General features: G+C 40.4%; 2 protein-coding genes and 1 pseudogene across 2 annotated transcripts in view; 1 reads left to right on the forward strand and 2 right to left on the reverse strand.

Annotated features, from left to right (window-relative positions):
- ABI2 (abl interactor 2) overlaps positions 1–11,405 on the forward strand; it is a 109,792-nt gene extending 98,387 nt beyond the window's left edge. Inside the window, exon 10 of the mRNA XM_066622747.1 lies at positions 11,328–11,405. Coding sequence (XP_066478844.1) covers positions 11,328–11,350 — 23 coding nt within the window. The 3' untranslated portion in view covers positions 11,351–11,405. The remainder of the gene's footprint in view (positions 1–11,327) is intronic.
- RAPH1 (Ras association (RalGDS/AF-6) and pleckstrin homology domains 1) overlaps positions 1–25,146 on the reverse strand; it is a 98,568-nt gene that overhangs the window by 19,906 nt on the left and 53,516 nt on the right. The window contains exons 5-6 of the mRNA XM_066622730.1: positions 2,014–2,091; positions 998–1,157 (exon numbers count right to left, since the gene is read on the reverse strand). Coding sequence (XP_066478827.1) covers positions 998–1,157; positions 2,014–2,091 — 238 coding nt within the window. The remainder of the gene's footprint in view (positions 1–997; positions 1,158–2,013; positions 2,092–25,146) is intronic.
- On the reverse strand, positions 19,798–19,917 carry LOC136637296 (5S ribosomal RNA; annotated as a pseudogene).

The following is a 25,146-nucleotide window of genomic DNA, read 5'->3' on the forward strand; positions in this document are numbered from 1 at the left end:
GGCTGCAATCCTAACCACACTTTCCTGAGAGTAAGCCCCATTGAACAAAACAGGACGTACTTTTGAGTAGATCTGGTTAGGATTGTGCCCTACATGGAATAAGAGCTTATATGCCAAGATGCTTTTATTAGATGGTTTGCTCTCCAATTTTTACAAAAAAGAGACAGACTTGATTTCATATGGATATCAAGCTATCAATTAAAAAAACTGAAAATGTTGATTGAGTTGCGTTACAAACAACTATACATAAAAGTTCAAAAGCGCTGTACAATTTTGAATAGCAACACACTCTGTGGCATATATGACCTTATCAGAATCAACCTCTGCTCAAACCAAACCAGATACAGAATATTATGAATTGCTTTTTATTGATTTACATAAAGATTTTTTGAAGTTGTAAGATATGAAAGTCTTGTTGATACCAATAAAGTGTTTTTTGAAATGAAAAAAAGAACAGTGTGACTATCCCTTATGTATGCATGGTATGGTTGTTAAAATTAAAAAAAGAACAAAAGGATTAATTATTCTGAACAAGACACAGCATTAGAAAAATGCATATAACTATCACATCTTTTAATCCATTCTATTCTGAACTTGTATTTTTAATATTCCACAACAACTCAGGAAATTTTACCTAGGACAACCACAATCTCAGGAGAAAGGTCCCAACAATTTTGTCAATGATTTCTAGTTCACATAACTCTTAACAGAATTTGACAGATGCCAAGCTACTCTTATTTTACAACTGATAGAGAAGATAAATGTTTTTGAAAACTTTTGAAAATCACAATAATAAAAAAGCTGTGAGTGCTGAGCGGGATGTTAAATCCCTAGGAGGCTATCAAATTTATATGGTAAATTTAAAACTCAAAATCCTGGCAGCTAATTTAAAATTTCAGATGAGGAATATTGCCTAAATTAGCACAGCACAGAGGATCGTGTATTAATAATATTTTTCAGCAATTTGGTACCAAAAACAAGAACTTGTATTACTAACCCATTTGTAATTCTGAGATAGTTTCTACCAAAGACCAGTCTAAGCTAAATCCACAGTGAGACTTGTCCATCAAGTTGTCCAGCACTTGTCTTACTGTCTGCCTTTCGTCTACCATCATAGTCTTGGAGCTATCATCAGACATGTGAACCCGTATGACAAGCTGAAAATAGAGAAAAGAGAGAGAAAGTTCAAATCTGGCACAGATGCACAGAATCTGGAAGGAATACATTTTCATTATTAGGCTTTTCTCATTTCCACTTTACTGCTACAGGTTGAGTCTATTTATCTATGGATCAAGCTCAACACTAGTCCCCTGGACTAGTTGAGCCACACTTGGCCCAACCTGAGCCCTCCAAAGGTGACCAGAGCTGTGTTACGGTCACCTCTTGGGAGCTTTCTGAAGCCAGTCTACCTGCAGCCTCTGTGGGCTTCAGAATGCCTCCTAGAGGCAAAACACTTCACTTCTGGTTTTGTCGGTTTTTAATGCCTTATAAGGCATTGGGAGGCTCAGGAAAGCCCTGGAGGGAAATGGCATAATAGTGCAATCCTATGCATATTGACTGAAATGTAAGCCCTACTGCATTCAGTGAAGCTTACTCATAAGTAAACATGCATAAGACCACAGCCTAAGATAGTTTGCCTTCGTTTTTATGCTAGGGACACTATGGTACTGTGTTACAATCATCATGGATACTATATACTACACATACATTACTAGTAGTGTACTGTATGTGCTATAATTTAGAATTTCTAGTCTGCTTAACTATATGGAAAATTACCTAAACATTACACACTTTAATCTCCAACAAGGAACTTTCTTTCCTATACCAGATGTAGCTCAGTGCCTACAACCAGAAGGAATCTGCACCAACTGAGAATCTAACCAAAGAAAAATTAGGTGGTGTGAATACATTCTAAAAGGGGAAATGTTAATCCCATACGTCTTCTTCAAAAGATGACTTATTTCAAACCAGACCTAATTACACTTCAGGACTGAATCTGAAATTGCAGTTTACCTTTTTAACTTGTGCTTCTTTAATCTTCTCTAAAGCAACCCTGATCTTTTCAGCTTTTAGTTTTGCAGCCTGTTCTTCCTGTGGACAGAAGACACCTTGATAAACACAAAGAGATAATCGCTGCAAGGTTTTGAACATGGATTCCCTACAAGCAACAAACACTGGATTAAACGGAACAGTGAGATCCCGTCTTATGTAGCCAACTGAAACTAAAAAATGTGTTATTTCCCTTACTCAACTCAACACTGAAACTCAGTGTTCTCATTACCAGTCGGGGCAGTCCCAGTGACCAAGTTTCTCAGTTCTAATTGAGTCCTGCTTTAACATCTCTAACACTAACACAAAGACTAACATCAATTCATTATTTTTTAAAAATACTATTGTTTAAAAGACAGGAAGTTCAACTGAATTTAAGTTCAGAATTTTATCTAATGCAACACAGGTAGTAGCATTTTTCATTACATTGCACTCATGCTATTATTTTAATTCTCCTCAATAGCTCTTTTCTATGTTGACTTTTTCCTTGTCACATATACATGCATGCCCCAGGATCCATGGGGGTTCCAGAATGTAGTTAAGTAAAACTGTGGATAACCAGGGATACCCCTACCGTCTGTCTGGTGGGTCTCCTGAAGCACACACACGACCACAGAAAACAGAGAAAAGGCGCTACTTCTGATTTTCTATTGAAAACAGGAAGTCATGTTTTAAATGCCTTATAAGGCATTGGGAAGCCCAGAAATTTCTCCCCGTCTCCAGAGGGCGTTCTGCACCCTGCAGAAACTGCACATCCACCCGTGGGCCTCAGAATAACTGTAACAGAGAGAAAGATTACTTCCGGTTTTATTGTAAAACCAGAAGTGATGCTTTTATTGCCTTATAAAGTATTCTGAGGTCTGGGAAAGCGCCCCCCCCATCTGTATCTACAGATTCAGTTATCCACAGGGGGTTCTGGAATGGAACCCCCATAGATATGGGGGCACGCCTGTATGAATTGCTGATTAGGCAAGAAAAGTATTCTCTTATCCACCATGAAAATGGTTTAGTATGCCTTTAAAAGTTACATTAGTAATGTTGTAATACAGGTTTCACAAGCAGCAAAACGTTTTTGAAAAACCAATTTATCTTAACAGGATGTGCATCTTACAAAACATTTTTCTTAACTATTTCTGCCCTGCCCACAGGTGTATACATTTGGCACCTGTTGCGTATATGCAATGTTGGGCAGAAATGGCTTACAGCTCGAACTTGAGTTTCCCATGCACGGGGCTGCCATGGCATCCTAAGTGTGCCAGGCAACCGCTGATGGTTCCTTGGGGGAAGGGGACATTCATTCTCTTCCTCTGGGAAAGGGAAATAGCCCCACAATGGGGCTACCCGATACTGTGGCGGCTCTTCAGCCGTCACAGAATCAAGGACTCCAGTGTTGGGCTGTGCAGCACAACATGGGGCTCCAGATCAGGTGGAGCTCAGCTCCCTCCCATCCTGCTCCCACCCCACCACACCTTCCCCCCATCTGGCCTGCCCCAGAATGCCTTCTCCACACTTCTCCTTATCACCTCTTTGCCACCAGCATTCACATTGAGCGCCAGGTGGCAGACCACAGGCCTAGCACAGGAGCTGACCCACTGCGAGCTCATGCTGGCTAGCTCCGGCATTGGTCCTGCAGTAAGTAGCAAGCCAGCGCACCAGCCAGTAAGCCAGCATGCACAGGTCTGAATTGGCCCTTAATGACTTGGCACCTTTCTTGCTTCAAGTGAATGGTCATTGCCCCAGGTTGGGTCCTAGGTACATTCCCGTATTACTTTTCGCGGATGATGCAGTTCTGATTTCTCGTTTGTGAATTGGCCTTAAACGATTATTGAATAGAAGCCTTGACTAGCTGAGTTTTTGGAGAAAACCAGAAGTAGCTTGTTTTGTTTTTTTTTTGCCTCTAGGAGGCATTCTGAAGGCAGCAGAGGCCATGAGTGGATACATGGGGCCTCTGCAGGCTTCAGAAAGCCCTCTGGAGGAGATGGCTTTCAGTATCTGCGGGAGTGGTGGTGGTGTCTGAGAAGAGTTCCCCTGTGGATAACAACATCCCACATGTACAAATATATATTTGCTGCTTTTGTATTATGTATTTTTAAACATATATTTACCCCACCCTTCTCTACCAACTCAGTAGATGCATTCTGGTAACAGATGTCCAAGTTACTTTGCTATTAGTACCTGTGGCACACATAGTATATTTCTATTAATGCAGGAGGCACTGCTGTTAAGCACCCTGAGCACTTGGAACAAAAGAGCTAAACGTGGAAACAAATGCTGAAAGTTTATGATCTTTTTAATTCAAGTTTGGCAATATTCACAGTAGGGAAAACTTTAAAACATGCTTTAGAAATTTCCAATTTTCAGTTAAAGATAGCCCCATATAACATGTCTCACTTTACAATGTAAATGCAAAGCAGACTGAGAGAAGAATCAAAATATTGTCCAGTTTGCCTGTGAATGAAGTGGCAATATGAAGATCTTAACTTTCCCCAGACGTAACTCTGAATTATAGCTAGAGATCCCATTTTGCCAGTGGGCATCTGGATAAGACTTGTTTTCTACGTTCTTGCATGATCTGCTGGTATCGACTGCATACGTAGGAGCATTCTGTCACCTCTACCTACAGTAGACTAAATTGTTCACCTGACAGCCAGTCACTGCTTTGATAATGACAATTTGGGGAGTCCAGCAGACAAGTAGGAAGTGGCAAAAGAGGTGAGGTCTGTCTGAAGTACTGCCTCCTTACTCATGCAATCTTCAGTACTTAAACAGCTGGAATGAAACAAAATTAATTGATGTAGTTATCTTGAGGGCTGTAACGGGCTGCTCTGAGAGAAGCTATCATAGCAAGTGTCAATGAGCATAGCCCATCACAAAAAGCATCTCATGACTCGAGTTAAAGCAACTAGCAGAACCCAAAGAAGATCTTAGAAAGATATGGATCTTTAGTTTCCATATTGAAAACCAAATAAATATGCTCCACCCCAGACACAGGTGTGGTTGGATTTCCACTGACCCAGAAGTTCGAAGTGAGGCCCTTTTGAAATGGTGTTTGCTGAAATACAATCACCCAGCCGTTATTAGGAACTGGGTGACTGATCTATTCTCTCATTGACAAGGCTACTCAGATACTCGTATTTTGGGGGCAGAGGGAGAAGACACACCAACTGGTGCAATCATATACTTCCTTTTGTGGAACCTAAAACCAGGCATGATCTGTGACCTTTATTTTGAAATCAGCTTTTCCACCATAGTGAAAGTGTGTGTGTCAATGTCAAGTGCAGACCACCACTCAGTCTTTTTTTAATATCAGCACAATTCTGGCTTTTCATACTGCATACTCAGATGATCTTTTGAACAGGTTATACTGTCTATTAGAAATATTTCTGAAAACAATAAATAGCCGTTTTGATTACTCAGCCCGATGGCCTGGACTTATTAATAATAATAATAATAATAATAATAATAATAATAATAATATTATTATTATTATTATTATTATTATAACAGTATTTATATACTGAACTAAAAGTTCACAAAGCGGTTTACAGAGAAAAATCAAATAAGACTTCAGTGCTTAGCCAGATGAAGTGTACTTGGAAGAGGGGAGAAGTCAAAACAAAGAACAAATATCCGTATCCAACGATTACAGTGTTTTGTAGCATATGTGCCTTACACAAAGCTATGAAAAAATCCCCCTTCAGAAAAACGCTAATACCTATTTAATGATTTGAAAGTATGTTAAAATCCCCTTTACTTCCAGGCTATGTATTTCTGAAGCTGCAAAAGTTAAAAGCCTGTTGAATTATTACTAATACATTACTACTACCACCATGCAGGTTTGCAAAAAATTCTCTCTTTCTGGATGCACTGGCAGAGGAAGGTACTTCTGACACAATCTTATCCATGTCTATTTAGAAATAAGCTCCACTGTCTTTAATGGACAATGGACAAATTTCTGGAGGAAAAGTTCATTATGGGTTATAAGTCATAGTAGGTATGTGCAAACTCTTGGTTTTAGCGGCAGGCTGCCTCTGATTGCCAGATGCAGGGGAGGGCACCGGGATGCAGGTTGTGTCTGTTGTCTTGTGTGCTCCCTGGGGCACTGGTGGGCTGCTGTGAGATACAGGAAGCTGGACTAGATGGGCCTTTGGCCTGATCCAGTGGGGCTCTTATGTTCTTAATGGAGCTTACTTCTGAGTAAGTATGTATATATAGGATGACAGCCCAGGCAGAGAGAGTGATTAGGCAGCAACAGCACATTTCCTGTCCATTTTCTCTTAGCTGTCTCTCCCCTCCCACAGGCATGCACTTTCCTCCACCCCTCCCCTTTGCACCAAAAATTCCAACAAGATTCACAGAGAAGACCACAGCAAATTTTTCTTCCCCTGGCAGGAAAGGGGGCTTTCTAACATAACCTTATGCATGCCTACTCAGAAGGCACAGAAAACAAACAGTGCCTGAATCTTGCTGTTACTGTCCACAGGAGGGCAAATCCTGAGGGGAAACCACCCACCCCTTTCAGCTGGCAAGTGCTGCAGGGACACATACAGACGCAGGAAGTCTGCCAAAAAATATGATTGGCAGTGCGAGAGGAGGGATTAGCATTAGCATAGCATGGCATCTGCCATGAAGAAAGCCCCAGTCTGCAGTGATTGTGTAGTTGCAAATCCCATGTAATAGCTGCACACTTGACAAGGGCCTAAGATAGCATATCAGAATCATTTCATGATATGCCCTGGGAACCAGCTGTTTAGAGAAAATGTCAAATTAGTTTAGACTACTAGAAGCTCTTCATCATAAACCTAAGCCACTCTTTGGATCCTAGCAATTAATTCTGATAATTCAAGAAGTCCTTGAGGCTTATTACTGGAAAGATACTAAACAGCCTGTAGGGTTCTATTCTGCTGCTCCCAAAGCCAGCTCCATCATGCTACAACAGTGTTTCTTAAACTGTGGGTCAGGACCCACTAGGAGGGTTGCAAGCCTATTTCAGTTGGGTCCCCAGTCAGTTCAATATTTTATTTTTAATATATTAAACTTGATGATCCCATGGTAATGTGACTGCATTTGGGGAAATATTACACATGTGAACAGGCTACTACGTATATGTTTTTAACAATGATAGTAAATGGGACTTACTCCTAGGTAAGTGTAGGTAGGATTGGAGCCTAGGATTGTTAAAAATTTTCCTGCTTGATGATGTCACTTCTAGTCATAACATCACCTCTGGTGGATCCTGACAGTTTCTTATTCTAAAAAGTGGGTACCAGTGCTAAAAGTTTGAGAACCACTGTGCTACAGGCTGTTTTTTTTTACTGAAACAATGGTATTGTTTTAGATACATGCTGAAAAGTAGCTTCCAAACAGAATCTTAGAATTTAGATCTCCGACATCAACAGGAAAGGCACAATATATAATACGAAAAACATATTTCAGTGATGGTAACTTTATGGGATGGGTTTTTTGTTTGTAATACACAATGTAAATTACAATCTGCACCATAAAGGATGACTTCTTAGCCTACATTAAAACCAAGAAAAAAATATATAGCAAGCTTCCACAGAGAAAAGGCAGTTTTAATTAGTGGTTAAACACTTTAATTGATTTCATTTTTTCCTTTGCAAGCATGCACATGAACATGCATTTAAATATATAACCATTCCCACAAGAAATAAGAAATTAAGAGGATAACTGTTTCAAACCATGACACTATTTCTTAAAATTATAAAAAAATCTAAACAAAGGAGTCTTAAACAAAGTAGATTGTAGAGTAGCAAAAAATGACTTTTGTTCTGGACTCCTACTTCAATGTGCTACAAGGAAATAATGCTGATTATCTTCTCTAATTGTAATAGTATTTAATTCCTGTTTGCAAAAAAGTGTAGTATTTTAAAGGGCAATCAAATATTTCGTCAACTCTGTACATTTAATATGGTATAATGGTACTTTAATAAACATATCTAAATTCCAGGTAGACATGGTATTTTCCTTGGGATGGCTTTCAATGATCCAGGAAAAATTTAATAGTGTCAGTAGAAAGCATGAATGTTTCTGATTTTAAGACAATTTAATCAATATTGATTACAGGTCCAGCCTATTTATACACGGATTTGACTCAACACGAATGGCCCCTGCAAATGAGAAGGAATGTGCTGATCCCTAGAGAAGGGGAAAATGCACCCCTTTAAAATCAGTTTAAAAAACTGAACAGTCCTTTAACAACAGCCTCCTTAATGAGAGAGAGAGGGGGGGGCAGCTGGCTGACAATCTATCAATCCTCTCTCCTGCGGCCCCTCCCTTCCCCCTGAGCACCTTTGCATTGGTGAAGGGAGGGGCTGAGTGAAGCTTTGGAGGAGAACTGATTGATGGATTGTCTTCTTAATGACTCTTATCTTAGAGTCAAAAGGTCAGCAAGGCTGTTTTTCAATCACTGGAGCAAAAAAACTTTGTTTTTTAATTGATTTGCTACAGTGCGTTTTTTTGCCATCCACCAGTGAGTGCTTGGAACCCACGCAAATAATTAGTCTCTATACTGCAAATATATTAACAATGCAACCCTATGTATTTCTACTCAAAATTAAGTGAAATTTAGTTTAATAAGACTTACTACCAGGTAAACAAGTGATGACTGCAGCATTACAGTTTAAATTGCATTTTCAGCTTATGACTGCATAAAGTAGTAGGCTCAGAGTTTAAACCTTTTATTGATGCGTGAACTAGCAGTAAGACTCTAACCAAAGTGCTAGCACAGGTAGCTCAAACATTAGGCAAAAGTTGAATCTCATTGGGACAGATCTGCTGTTGGCAGGGAAATCAGGTTATGTGATGGAATAGATTTAACTATCTGGACAAGCATGTGCAGGGTTTTGGGAGGGCATATTAAAAAGGGTCTTTTTTGTGTTGGGAGGAGTATCCTTGAGAACTCAAATTTACTACTGAAAATGTACGGCCATGGTGAAAGCCAGGAATGCCATTTATCAATTACACTGATACACCAACTAAACCCTATTCTAGAAAGTAGAGACACAACCCATCACCCATGTTTTTGTATCTTAACTGCAATATTCTTTACACTGCAAGATTGTTCAGAAGCTGCAGTTCATATGCAACGGCTACCCTTTACTGTAACGGCAAGATTCTATTCAACCAGAATTGTAACAGTTGCATTGGCTACCAATTTGCTTCTAGGCCCAATGCAAGGTATCAATTTTGATCTTAGAAATAGGTAATGGCATCAGGGCTTGTATACCTCAGAGAGGTGTGTAGTCCAAAGACAACCAGAGACAAGCAAGGCCTTTTCCACAACCACCCTCAGGTTTTGGAATGAACAGCCAACGAAAAAAGGGAAACGCCTCTTTGTTAAAATAGAAGGATCTTTGTACTGTACATCCTATTTATTCAAGCTACCTATTATGGAGCTATTGGAGGAGAATGCATTTTGTTCTGTTAGCTATGGTTTGGGTGGTTATGATGGTTTTAGGTGCCTCAGGCAATTGGGAAAGTTTGAGTAACAATGCTAATAAATCCGCCTGTACTGATTTGATTCATTCAAGTAGTTATAAAATATTCACACACAAATACTGTATGACATGTATAATGAAATATTAAACCACTACTAGGAAATCTCTGCTGTCACTAGAGACCAGTTCTGATACACATACTTGCAGAAGGCACCAATTCTCACTAGTCTCTCTTTTTGGAATATTGTCTCTTCTATTTCTGGGCTTCCCACGAGCTCCCCTCACCATTTTTGATGCCATGTTTAATCTAAACTCTTCTTTTTACACCACATTTTATAATGGGGTGTCAACTAAAGAGTATGTTGAACTCATCACTAGAGGCAGTCTAAAATAGTTTTACTTTTTCGGGGATGTCAGTGTTATCCAAAAATAAAAATTGGTGAAAGCAGTGTCATTTGTTTTTATTCCAAATTAACATTTTAATCAATTTTAAACATTTTCATCAGGTTTAATGGTCATAATAGTGGTATATATGTGCTTTATTCATTTTCACCATTTTAGTCTGCCCCTACTCATTACTTATACTTTTAAAATACATGAATGCTAATAAGGATTAGATTTCTAGTTAAACGTATTTTGAAAGCTCAAGTGCAAAGGTCAAATAATATCTCCATGAATTCTCTCAATGAACAGAATCAGCACAGTTTGCTTTTACCCATGCTGAAAATAATTGTTGACTTGATTCACTACGGCAGGGGTGCCCAAACTCTGGCCTGGGGGTCATTTGCGGCCCTTGATGATTCTGAAACCGGCCAGTGGGGAGCCCTCAGTTTCCAATGAGCCTCTGGCCCTCCAGAGACTTGCTGGAGCCTGTGCTGGCCCGTCACAACTGCTCTGAGCATGAGGGCGACTGTTTGATCTCTTGCGTGAGCTATGGGATGAGGGCTCCCTCCAATGCTTGCTGTTTCATATCTATGATGCAGCAGCAGCTAAGGAAGGTTCAGCCTTGCTTTGCACTAGGCCTTGAGCTACTGCAAGACCTTCATTCATTCATGTAAGTTTCATCTCTAATATATTCATTTATGTAAATTTATTCAAATTTGAAATGTAAATTACTTTTTTTCCCCCGGCCCCCAATACAGTGTGAGAGAAAAGATGTGGCCCTCCCACCAGAAAGTTTGGACACCCCTGCACTACGGTATATCCAAGCAGTTTGACTGCTGGAACTGCACTCTGATAAGATCAATCAAATGTCAGGAAATTATTCAGAACACAGTTGGCTCAAAAAACCAGTGCAAAACTTTCTAGATCTGCAAATATCCATACTTTTCAAAGAGACAACTTTTAAAAACAATTGATTCTTAAATTCATCACAATATCAACTGTCCCTATTCAACCTCCTTGTAGCTGTCACTGGTGTCTCCCATGTAAGATACCTTCTCATTCTTTTTGCTATGGAAGCCACTTTGACTGCAATCTCATTCACACTTACTAGAGAAGAAGCCCCACCCAACAAAGTGGGACTTATTTCTGAGTAAGCATGTATATGATTGTGCTGTTAATGTCTTTGCTGAATGAATATTAATACCCTTACCACCACTTTAGTGCCTTTGCTAACTTTAAACGCTTAATCACTACATTGCAAACTCAGTTTCAGCTTGAGGCTACCAAAACATCACTCCGCTTTTAAAGCAAAGGCATTTTTTTTGTTCTGCTTATGTTAATGTATAAAGGAAGCTTCTCTTGCAAATCCAAGTCTAACCATAATCAAGAATATTCATTATTATATTGTTAATTTGGTTTTCTCCATCCTTCCAGCTAGTATCAGGGAAACCTGGTAAAGTAACAAGGCATCAACCATGCCCTAACCAGGGGCATTTTTCAACTGGCAAAACCACCAACTCAGCTGAGTTCCAGGTACTACTAGCTTCTTAACAGAAGAGCCCAAGGTTTCACCAAAAAGTAAGCAGAAGTTTTCACTTAATTAGTGAGAATGTTCTGTGGTTGCCTTCATCTACTTTCTGCTGTTTAAATGATTTGTACATTGTCCCCATTAACAGATTCCGCCTACTAACTAACAGCAGCACAGAAATTAGTTTTCCATATTGCTCAGTGGTTCTCAAACTCAATGGGAGTTCAAGAACTGACTGCAAGTGTTTGCAGGGGTGGGGACTTGGAGGGGGGATGCGCCCCGGCGGTGCTGCAATGATCGCGACGCTGCAGGCACCCACAGTCTTGCCGTTCTACCTGAGGGGGTCTGCTAGCCTTGGAAAGGGTCTGGGAGGCCCACAGCCACCTCTGCACAGGTTTACCGGTAGTTGTCTCGACCTGCAGATCTGCGCAAAACAAAGCTTGGTGGAGACCCACAGAGGGGGCTCCAAGACTCTGGGTGCCCAGGGCATTGTGATTGCCGTGGTGACATCCATCCCTGGGTCACTCCCCTTAACGGGAAATGACCCATTTTTTGTTCCAATGGTTGGTTGTGACCCACCACTTTGAGCACCATTGATATAGAGTATTCATAACAAAAGAAATATGGAAGTACGTATTACAGTCTCCTATTTATCAATAGGTATCATTCCTTTAAAAATATGTAAATCTAGATTCTAGTTCAATGTTTGCCTTCTGCAATTCTATATGTAAGTTTTGCATTGTATTTGGCATATGGTATTATATGCCAATTCAGGATTACATCAGATTTTGATTTAATAAATGCAAATTTTATTCTGGTTTAACAAAAAAGGAAACCCAACACAGTGGTGGATTTCATTTTCAAAAGGGGAAGGCAGCAAATGATGAGAAGTTATTTTGTTCAGTGCTTGGGGAATGGCTGCAAGGTTACCACTCCTTATTTGTGGAGCTCATTCATGTTCCCCTGCCACTTACGTTTTTTTTACCATACTACCAAACTTTTGCAAACATTCAAATATAGAGGTTAAAAATGTAAATGCAGCAAATATGATTTCCTGAATGGCACTACTTTCAGTAATTTAGCCTGGATATAGGAATGGTATTCATTTTCTTTGGCGGGACAGAAGTACAGATTATGAACATGCCTGCCAATAGCAAGCTTCCAGGAATGCTCTACTCAAGGATATTATAAGAGCAAAAAATCAAAAGTAGCAATTTGAATTTTTATTGTAGCACAAAGCAAGTTTGGTATTTTCCGAGTATTCATGTTACTGATTTCTGGCAAATGGAGAAAGGGTCAGTGATCACCACAACAAGGCCTGCTGTTCTGTGGATACATCTGGGATATCTTATTTTAGGAAAGGACATCTGAACAATTTTCAGACTTCCCCATCCAAGCATATTTTAAGTAAAGCCTGTTTCCCCTCTGGCCAGAGAAAAAGTCATTCTTGCAAATACAAAAGCTAGTGAGAAAAAGTCCAAGTTTACAGACAAATACACAAAAACCAGGAACGCCATTCTATCTACAAGGAAATAGTCACATGCAGGTGGATAGTAGTAGTATCACCTTGGTCAGCAAATGGGAAGGCTTTCCTGCAATGTTTCTCAGAAGGAGGGAGGTTTCCCTGTCCAAATAGGAGTGCTTATGCAGAAAGAAAAAGAAAAGAAAGAAATTAAGTCAAAAGAAAGTCAGTACAGTAATTCTGGATGTATTTTAATCTGAAAATAGGAAAGTGAGTAGTCACGATATTCTGTATTACTTCTTTGTACATCTGGGCAACATTTGATAAAACCAGCGTAAATAAAATTCTTGTTGATTTTGTGAACTATGAGCTGGCAATTCTATAAGTAGTATTAAAGGAGGACAGGTTGCTTACCTGTAACCATTGTTATTAGAGTGGTCATCTGTGCAGACACCTGCAGTGGACACTTGTGCATGCATGCACAGGACCAATTTTGGAAGCTTACAGGACTTAGCCTAGCATTCTGCCCCAGCTCTCAAGTGATGAGCACAGTGTCCCTTAAAGATGGGGAAAATATGTCCAACCCCAGTTCCTTTGAGTATGCCTCATAAGTTGAAATTGTAGCATTTGAGGAGAGATCCAGCAGAGTCAGATCTGCATAGGGAACAGTCAGTGGTCTGCACAGATAACCATCTGCAAAAACTATAGATGCCCTGCTTCGTAGGTGTGAGGAAATGGGAGTTCCACCGACCTACCCTGAATAAGGCCCCTCACCTCCAGAGAGGGATTGCTTGGCTCAGCAACATTCAGCGATTCTGGCAGGCTGACCAGGGCCACAGCTGGGGATAAGAGGTAGCCAGTCAATCTCGCTCATCAGTTGAGCCTAAATGAACTCAGGAAGCCAGGGTAGATAAAGAACTGCAGATGAAGTTGGGAGGGGAGAAGGATGCCCGACAAGGAGAGGACATGGTCTTCCCAGCCCAACCTCTGGTTGGGACCCCACTCCTTGGGCCATGCTGGCTAGGAGCTCTGTGTATCCTGTCTATAGGGAGGTGGTCATTGCTGGGATACACTCAACTGGGGACACAGAGAAAGGCAGTTCATGAATCAAACACTTAGAAGGCAGGGGCAATTGGGTTAGGCCCTGAGGAAGAAGAGCAATGAATATGGACTCCCCATCAAAAGGCAAGGCTTCAATGTACAACTTAGTGCCTGGAACAAGGGAGGAAGGCTACAGTCATGTATGCCTTCCAAGAGCAATGAAACTGGCTGTGCTTTTAGAAGATGAACCCCTTTTCTGAAGAAATTACAGTGCTGATCGGTAGTTTCTCTACCATATTCAAGCAGACACTTCTACACTTAGTAGTCTTATTTGTGCTTCCTGTCCTTTCTTGAATGCCAGCCTAACAATACACTGTTGAAACACTGCTGGGGGATGACTTCAAACTGGAAGGCGTTGATTCTGTGGCCATCCTTCAACAGTTTGTTTCAACAGTGTATTGTTGGGCTAGCATTCAAGAAACGACAGGAAGCACAGGCAAGACTACTAAATATAGAAGCATCTGCTTGCATAAAGTTGGGTACTGGACATCAATACACAGCATTCAATGTTGGCACTTCATGCTGACAATGATGGTTACATTACATAATTTGAGGTCCTCTATAGGACAAATCAACTTCTCATTTTCTGCCTGATGGTGAGGCAGATGCTCTGAAGGTACATTTTCCGCCTCTGGATCTGATTTCCAAAGCTGACTGAGGAAGAAAAAATGAGAGGAGCTGCTGGCACTGATGGGAGAACAAATAATGTCACACAGGGACCACCAATTTCAAAACGGGCAGTGCCAACACCAATGAGCATTATAGGAGGTGGAACAGCAATTGGTACTGCACTCAAAATTGAAAGCTGAGTCAGCATCAAGATGGGTACCATGTGATGTTGAATAGTACTGGTTGTCTCTAAAGGTGGCACAGACAAGGTAGCTGATTGTGGCTCTCTTGCCACATAATATCATACAAGTGTGATGACTGGTGATGCAGCAGCACTGATATCCATATTACACTGGACCAGGCCAGTGAAAATCTATGATGGTGATATAGGCAGGCAGAGTGTAGATACTCTGAATATCTCTAAATCAAATCCCAATGACAGCAATAATGCAAGGCTCTTGGACTTCATTACAACCACTGTTGTGAAGATCTGTAAGTCTGGTGGTAACTGGGTTTCAACTTTAAGACTAGTCATAGTCCCAAGCTTGGGATCCACAATATCTTTGGCCTCTAGAAGAGAATGAACATTGTGATGGTTCAGTAATTGTCCCCTCATAAATAGTGAAGGCCACAACCATGTCTGATCCAGGGGAGAAGCTGAGCAATGACATCTTCAGAGCCCATCTTGGTGGGGAGTGAGATAGTATCATGGCCCAGTCTCTGAACAGAGACAACCTCTGATACTAGAGTCTTCATCAGCATTGACACTTCAGCCACAAAGACAGAAGGTACTGATGTTGTGGGAACCCAGAAGGCTTCCTGAAAACTTCTGAATGATTTCCTTCTTTTTAAGGGGATCCCACTTCTGACAACCCACCTAGAGTCAGACTTATGGTGTTAGCCATGCTCCTTGTGGGCACTGCCTTAGTCAACCACTCTTACAAGGATTTTTATGCTAAACCTATCTGCTTCAATAAAGCCTCTGGTGGTGGTAGAGAAAGAGGCTAAATTACAGAAGGCACTTACAAGGATGTAGCAAAAGTGAGGGCTGACTTCCAGAGCACCTACCTAAGATGTTCATTGTCTGCCAAGAAAATATTTCATAACAGATTCAAGGGTTCACAAATAACTCTACCAAACAGAGGAGACAAGCCTTGTGCAGCACAGAGGAAACAATGTCAATCAGCTGACCCTACCTCATGCTGGTGCGAGGGCACTCCCAAAAAGTTAGGGATGCCCCTTCCTTTGTGATGGAATAGTTTTTTTGTTTTCCTTTTAAGACTAACTACTAACAAGGTACAGAATACAGATAATGAAGATGAAAACTGAGGTACAAGTCTGCTAATGTTTATCTGAAAGACGAAAGACAAAAAGAGAAGCATTCCTCATGATGCTATTTCAGCTGCAGTCAAAAATAAACTGAGAGACTTGCTGTTCTTCCCATCCTCGAGGCACATGATGTGCACAAGGTCTCTCTGCTCAGCAATAGGGGCAGAAGACTCAAAGCAACTCTGGAAGTTTCCAAGGTCAGCTCTGCACATGCACAGAACTTCATTACAAATTACTACAGAGAGACCATGAACTATTGTGTAGGCAGACAATCTATTCTGGGTTCTCCAGCAAATCCAGGGACTTCAATCAACGATATTAATGTAGACCACTGCCCTTATCTCCCATTCAAAGCTTCTTCAAATTAAAAGCAACACATTTCTATGCAGTTTTCAACTATACCAACCAAGCTACATTTTTCAAACATATGATGACTCGCACAAAACATCTCACTAAAAACTTCTGAATTGCCGTTGAGTTTGTCATCAGCAAGGTGCAAGCCAGTAGTACGCATCTGTGCACTGTGGGCTAGAAGCTGCACTGCTAACACCTCTACAAGTATGAAGGTTGACCTTGCTCAGTAACAATCAAGATTCACCTAGAATGCATGAGATGATCCTTCTGTAAAAAAAAAAAAAAGTATAAGGAGAAAGGATGACTTGAGCATGGGCAAACACTTGTTAGGATCATCCTATCAAGTTCCTCTGTCTCTCCCACTACCAAGACATTGCAAGTACAGAGTTAAAAATTGGGAAATGAGAAGTGGAAATTTTAAAAAAGACAACCACCATAAGGTTGGCAGTGTGCAATATATCACACACCCACTCAATTCTACTCCTGCCAAAATCTAGCAAAGAACTTTTCTGTGGAAGGGAATGTTAACATTGTTAGTCCTATCTTCCAAGTCAACATTAATTTTACCTTTCGTGCCCTGTAACCTAATAGATAATTTGTGATATTGGTGGAGTGGAAGTTCATTTAAGAATATTTGTTTTCTTAGCCTGTTTGGTGCCATTATATCTGCTGGTTTTTTCTCTCTTAGCTTTTTCTTAGCTCTCTTTCTCTCTCTCTCTCTCCATCTCCTCAACAAAATCCCATCACTGATGACTCTGCCCAACAACAAAAAAAATCTGTTCCGGTGCTTCAGAAATTAGTTCTAATCTTGGATCTATTTGGGGCACCAATTCAAAAAAATGGCATCAGTTTGGCCATATCAACTTCAGTTCTAGAGATATGGCATACCCACCTTAGGTGCTGCTGTAAAGATGACCAGTTGAATCGGCATATATCCAAGAACAGGTCTAACTTTTAAGACACCAAAATATGTGTTGGGCTGTGCAACCAATTAGATAAAATCACAATAATACACAGCTAATAAGATTTGGCTGTGTGGTGAGACAAATAGCAAGTGACACCATGTAAATGAACAAACCTTTTCAAAAGTAGAACCAAAAATAGGCAAGTTGGTAGTTCTACAGCATTTCTGCAGATTTGTGAAAAACAGCAGCTACTTTTGACTCACCCCTACCCTTGATCTCATTATTCTACATTTAATACATAAGCATTATCAGAGCACAGTTCTGGTCAGGTTCAGTTGAGTGGGCCAGAGGCTTTCAGGGGCCAGAGGCTTTCAGGGGACAAGAGGTTGGCCATGGGCCGGATAGAGGCTTGCTGAGGGTCGCATCTAGCCCCCGGGCCAGGGTTTGGAGACCCCTGTGCTAGCCTTATGCCTCACTCAACCACAACTTCCTTCCTCCCAGTGCAAAGACAGATTTTTGTACAGTTGTTACACCTGCAGTAGCCTCCTCTTCTCTGCAAGTCTCATACTACAGTACTACCCAGGCACACAGAGGGCATCCCACCTCTCCTCTGAGCATCTGTGTTGTATGACAGAATGAAGTACAAAGAGTTGGATCTGATTTTGCCTGACTGCTTCCACCTGGAACAAAAGTAACCAAGTGGGGTTCCCCTCCACTGTGGACATCTACATCCTTGCTCAGCCACAAAGCCATACTTGGGGTTGATGGTAGCCACCATCTGGCTCAGAGACACTGGAATGAATGCAGATGTTAGTGATTCTGATGGCTGAACCTAGTAAGAATTCAAGCAAGAACCCATAAACAAGGAGACATGGAGCCTCCTTACCTTCCAGTACAAAGTAGATCTTCCCCATCAACAAACATATCAAAAGCCAGTTAGTCACAATGCAGAACAACTTTTTGAAGCTTGAAAGTATTCAAGCTCTTTCAGTTCTCTTTAAGTTTAAAAGAAAATTTAAAAATAGCCAACTTGAAACTATAGCATTTAGCAATCTGCTTCCACACACCCATCCTGCCATAGACGACATGCGACTAATTCTGCTACTGGAGCTTCTCTCCACTATCCCCTATCAACCTACGACAGAACAAGCCAAGTGTGAATAGCCTTGTCCACCATGCAGCTATTTATTACATAAATAAATGTTTCTGGTTATTCTTCTGCAGTCTCCCATCCCACACCCTATGCCAAAAATTACCCTCAGTAACAGCTTTTCAGGGGCTCAGGACTTTTGGCAGGCAGCGTTGGGAAAGATGGCTTGAGGGGATATAAGACCCTGTATGTCAGCAAATACAACTAAATAATGTTCTGAACACATATTAAAAGTAAAAAATGAAATTTTTCAAATGTAAAAATCTCTAATACGCAGAATATTTTAGAAATTATGCTTTTATTACTCCTTTCAATGTAACACAGAATGTTATTACCATTCTAGACAGCAGATGGCAATCTTGTACAACAAATAATGAACTGTTCTCACAAAATTGCTTCATTTAATCTGCATCAGAAAACATTCACACACATAGTAGCTTGAGTGATCTAGCTTGAAAAAAGGCTAAGCAGTAAGAACTGCAAGGATTGATAGCTTGTATTATATTTCAGATTGTGACAAACAAGAAGTTGGCTACTGAATATTTGAACAGAGTTGCAGCTCTGTGCCCCTAGACTAGAAAATCAAAGGACCGCAGAAGCTACCCTTCAAATCTTGCTCATTTGCAGGCCAAATGCACTGCATTTCTGAATTACAACATGCAATTTACAAGTCAAAGCCAACTAAGTCCTACTACAGAACTTCTGGAATGTTGCCATAGACATGCCCAAGGATAGATAGTGATAGAATTTTAATTCTTCTCACTCCCTTCACTTAATGGATTTCCAGCCACTGTTGATTCACAGTGTGTGCAACTCTGCCTTAGAAAAACAATATGTGGCACTAAGACTGTACCATGTCAGTTCTCTGAAACATAAATGAACACTCTGAAAGGCAAAGCATTTGTTGCTAAGCAGGATTCTGTTACAATCAGAAGCCACAAACTTTATAAACTTTAACTCCATACTGATTCATTGTAGAAGTACTTGGACCTCCCCAAATTTGGTTACCACAACCCCACTGATTTTTAAAAAGACAACTGGTGATTAACTGGAATTAGAATTAGCTTGACCTAGCTCTAAGGATGGATGGGAAATGCTGCATGCTCTACAATACCACTTTGAAAATTAAGCTTGTAATGACAGTATCAGCACTGCAGACCCCTTTTCCTATGCACCGTGTACGGAGGAGCCACACACACACACACACAACTAACTTACAGGAGCCAATTCAGCCTCTTCTTCAAAAAAGTCAATGTGACGTCTGGCTTGCTTGCTGGAACGTTCCACAGAAATAATATGCTGTGAAAATGTCAGAGGGAAAAAATGGGAAAGGGGAAAGGAAAGAGGTGAAGGGGAAAGGAAAGAGGTGAAGGAACCGTTTATTATCATGCAGGATAGGGGCAGGAAGCGGCATTATGAATCACAAAAATGGTTGGCAACCTTCAGTCTCGAAAGACTATGGTATAAGCCTACAGCACCCGGTATTCCCAGGCGGTCTCCCATCCAAGTACTAACCAGGCCTGACCCTGCTTAGCTTCCTAGATCAGACAAGATCGGGCATGTGCAGGGTAACAGTTGCTGTCGAATCACAAAGTAAATTAAAATAATCAACCACAATGTAGCACCTTTGCAGACACACTGAGCTAACTTCATATCATCTTCAAGAAAAAGCTATTTTCTTCCTTTACCCATTTTTAATAAGCAATTTTGTATTAAAATTCTCTATGAAGATAGAACAGTGAACCAAATCAAGTTTGTGCAGCCTCTTAAGCAACCTTTCACGGAATTTGCTTTCAGTTAAAATGTATACAAGTGCCTGGTATATGAGGGGGTTCCGTTCTGGATCGCCCTGTGGATTCCACGAATACTGGTGACCCCATTTAAAAAGATAGGGAAAGTGAAGAAATAAAGCAGAAATAGTTCTTACTGGTGTGCAGAGAAACTGTACTGAAGGCAGCCTTCCAAGCTGACTGCAGCCTCTTTCTAGTTGCTTTGAAGCTCCTTCCTTCCCCCAATGTCACCCCAGAATGCATCATGCCCATGACCCTATTAACTTTGGGAGAAGAGAGGAGCTTCGGAGTGCCTTACCAGAAATTGTGCGAGCTACAACACTTCAGTTAATTTACAAATATTTTACCTTAAACATACATAATCAGCATAATTTGTACTAACATGGTATATATCTTAATACAGTTGATAGGCATGCAATTTTTGTTTTAAAGAAAAGTTAATTTATTATTATATTCTAGTATTAATCAATATTGACACTCCCGAGGGTGAGCAGTGAAAAAGTATTCTTAATATATGCTGCCAAACTATGGCTTTGTTTGCCAATCAAGCTACAGCTACTGAATTAGCAATTGTGGACATCAATAAATTGCTTCTGGCCCAGTAGCAAAGCAGGGACACCAAGTGCAGCTGCTGTATGCATTGAGATTCCTTGACCATTTTGCCCCCTTACATCCACTGCCTAGGAGTTGCTAAACAAGAGGCAGGGGGAAGGAAATGTTAAACAACTATAAAGTAGTAAAGGTATCTCATGTCTCCTGAAATTTTATCAGGATGCTTGAAACTTGGTACACTGAGGGCTTACACTTTCTGAACAACCGATTGGCATTACTGCCCCAGCAACCTGTTATATAAAATGATTGAAATATGGTGCAACATATACAATCTTTCTAGTATCTTTTACAAGAGACTGGCCTTAACTTCAAATAAGAGTTAACATACTGAATAATATAGTGTTTTAACCCTTACACAAAGGTATATAGTGTTTTAGCCCTCATAGATAGGTATTAAAACAAATGTTTTAGTACCCATCTATAATCTGCACTGTTCTTGACTAAGAACAAACTCCAAAAGTAAGAAAGGAACTAGTGAGCCACATCTGCTAGTAATATCAACTGTTCTTTTGGGAAGGGGATTAATCTCTGATCCAGAATACACATTGCACAATGATGTATGAGCAAAGGCATACGTTTTAAATACATACTGCCTTGTTCTTGGGAATTAAAAAAAAATCATCACAAATTTTCCTCCAAATGAAGAGCTCCACTAGTAATGTTACAGTTATAGCCTATTATGGGACTGGTGTTTTGTACATGATGAGCCTTCATCTGAAAATAAGTCTCCATTATTGCAAGTTGATTAGATACTCTACAGTTCCAGTACAGAGTCTTCACCTACTAAATGTTTATGCCTAATAAAGGTTGACTTGACTTGACTTGATTAGATACTTTGAATAATTTCACTGGAGCTGTTCCAATGGAAGAGTGAGATTTTGCTTTTGTTCCAGAAACAGACACTAGCTGATATTTATGCTGCTAACAAAGCTCCAAGACAAAAGTAGTATTTCAAGATTACACCTCATCAAAATTTCTTTACTAATTTACTTCTAAATTAATAGGCAAGAACACAAACTGAACTACAATTAAAAAGACAGTTGCAGGCACTGCACACATTTTTTTTAAAAATGTAGCTTTTAAATTAAAGATTAAAATACAGAAGACTATCCATACACAAATGTTTTGCCTGAATACCACCTGAATACCAAGAGAAGCACTCAAAGTGTGAGAAATTCCAGAAATGATTCCAGAAATCATTTCTGTGAGAAGGAGAAATGATTCCTTTGGTTTTTAACTCTGTGCCAGGACCTAAACTAGCAGTCACTGACCAAACACCATTCTCACTGAAACAGCTTCGTAGGTTTGCCTTTTTTTGAAATGCACAGACACAAGAGGATGATATCAAATAGGAAACAACCTGACAACTTGGTTTTTGTGACTCTGACAAAAGTAGAATTTGGACTCCTGAGACTGTCAGGGAAGAGGGAAGCAAGCATCAAGCCCCTACGATAGAGTTGACCCTTCAGTCTCCAAATGCATCTGCAAAAAAAGATGGTGCCTCCACCCTTTACAAGACTATTACTCTCTGTCAATGCCCCCTTTCTTACTGATCCATACTATTACTACTACTACTAAATGTCAGAAGTTACCAGTTTTTCACATATTCAATTCTGAATACAACATTCAAACAGAACAAATACTACATACATACAGACAGACTTGCATAGACTGACTAATTTTGAGCATCATATACATGTATTTTTGGCACAGGAGAACTCTGCCAATTAACTTAATAGGGCCTTGTGAAAAAGACTTTGCACGGCAAAGATATAAAACTAAAGCAGCCAAAGTTTATTCTGGGTTTCAATTCTAGTCAAAAAATTAACAAAAGGGAACAAAAGAGCAAAAATGGTCTGTAGTTCAGGGGTTTTTGTTACTTACTAGTGGAGAACACATTTCATTCAGCTAAGATTACAAAGAAATTCAGCTTTGTCTTTTGACTAAGAGCCTAAACCTGAGCTCGCACCACTGGTGCTTCATCAGCAGTGAGCCTTGCAAACATGCTGTAAAGCATGTTCTCAATGTTGGTCCAGTGCCGGTACTAGCTCAGTGCCGGCTGGCGCTAGGCTAGCACCAGCGGATCACTGGACAGCAGAGAAGTGAGTGGAAGCATGGGGGGAGATATGCTGGAGGGAGGGGGAAGGGTGGGAGGCCAGCGGGACTGGTGGAGCACCGGATCCTGAGCTTCCATGCCGGGTCCATTGCCCAACACAGAGGGTTGCTGTAGAATTGTAGTAACCCAAGGGTTGCTGTAGAATTTAGTAGCCCCATTGCGGACCTACTTCCCTTAATATAATATAATAATATACAGTATTTATATACCGCCTTTCTTGGTCTTTATTCAAGACTTTATTCAAGGCGGTTTACACAGGCAGGCTTATTAAATCCACGCAGGGATTTTTACAAATTGAAAGAAGGTTCTCTCTTTCAAGAACCACCACATTCAAGATGTTACACTCCAATCTGGTTTAACATTCTGGCCTCCATCCTCCCACGCTCCGAGCAGATGGAACAGCTCAGCTGCAGCTTGCCGGCTGCTTCAAGGTCGCACGGTGCCGGTGGCCTCGAACTGGCGACCTTGTGGATGTTAATCTTCAGGCAAATGGAGGCTCTACCCTCTAGACCAGACCTCCTGCCCTTACCTGGGAAGGGGACATTTGTCCCCTTCCCCCGAGGAGCTGGCAGCAGCTATCCAGTTGCGCTCAAAATCCCGCAGCAGCCCTATGCTCTGGGCAGCTCAGGATTGGACTGTAAAGCATCTATGTTAGGCTTTCTCCATATAGGACTTTCACTAGAGATTGGATAACATGTACTGAACTCTGGGTAGACAGCAACACCAGTACTAAACTGCAACAATCAGTCATCAATACACTAGATTAGATCTTGCTACTTGAGCAGGAGCCAGCTCTACTTTTTACCCAATGAGGGGGGAAAAAGTCCTCTCCTGATGCATATTGCTTAATCACTTTCAGCAAACTGGGTTAACATAATTCAGAGTAATATAAAAATAGTTAATCATACAGCAGAGACAATGAAGCCATTTTATTTTCCCAAGTTACTACTGAACAACAGGGATCCGACTGTACTTTCAAAGCACATGACTTTGTTGTTTATGTTCTGTTTGGATGAAGAATGTAGTACACAAATAATCACATACAGTAGCATCGTAACACTTTTGTAGTCAGAAGCTCCTTCTATGAAATGTCTTCTATCAGGTAATGTAAATAATCACAGCTAGTCTGTATATCAAACAAAGAAAATGCTGAGGACTAAGTGGAAATCTTTAGAATTGATCATTAAACTCTCCATTGAGAATATTAAAGACTCAATGACTGCTGATCACACATTTATCGCTGATCATCTTTTTATCATGCATTGTGCTTGGACAACTTGGAAGATATGCGTGAATTACACTGTTTTATTCTACTACCTCCTTTCTACGGTTTCCCTTCTTCCTTAAAGTATAGCCTTCTTTCAAAAGCATACATATAAATGAAAGATAACAGGCTGCCAGCCAGCCATGCCTTTTTCTTCCCTTTAATTATCCAATACCAAGGGCTCTCAGATTTTCCTCAGGTTTTGCTTTACCTGGAATACTTAGAGGTAGCATCCCGACAGCAATTCCACTGTTGGGAGCTTCCTCCATGAACAGAAGGGACACTTGAGCATGCAGGACTTCAATTCACAGAGAACATTCCCAATTATGAAAGCACAAGTCAAGATGCTACCCTAAGTTTTCATTTGAATAAAAGACAGATTGAACAAAAGTGTTACATTACCAAAAATCCAAGCTGGTAAAAGTGTAAGTATTCAGGGAACTACAATTTGAAGGTAGTACCAAAAACAATCAGATGGTACCTGAAATTGTGTAATTTGGAGGTGATCTGTTAAATTGAGCAATTTAACCATGATGGGGCAATTCTCCATAATGTTCTCTAAATTTTAAATTCTACCAGTTTAGAAAGCTGGGGAGGGGGGAAACAGCGGGAGGGACACAGCTTATACATAAACAGCACTGCTGCCAACACCTCAAATAAAATCTTTCTGAATAAAAGTGAATCAATGTGATGGATATAACAGTCAGACCTGCATCATGGAAGGATTACTTTAGAAATATTAAGGTTCTGTTTGTATATTGGATATGCAGAGGGCCAGGTGACAACACTGTGCATACCTACTGGAGCACCCACTTGAAGTGGAAAATTTGAAGTGTGTGTGAATTAACGTGACACGAGAATTCCCTCAAAATGGGCTTTCAAAGACTTCTGTCTTGATTTCTTCTTCTTCTGTCTTCTTGTCTTGGCCTTTTCAGCCACACTAGATGCTATTCCAGAACCACCTTTCAGAGCACGATACCATAGTCTTTTGAGACTGAAGGTTGCCAACAAAATGTCTTGATATTCTCCCATA

Source organism: Tiliqua scincoides, chromosome 1, assembly GCF_035046505.1.
Source record: "Tiliqua scincoides isolate rTilSci1 chromosome 1, rTilSci1.hap2, whole genome shotgun sequence".
In the NCBI taxonomy this organism is placed as follows: domain Eukaryota; kingdom Metazoa; phylum Chordata; class Lepidosauria; order Squamata; family Scincidae; genus Tiliqua; species Tiliqua scincoides.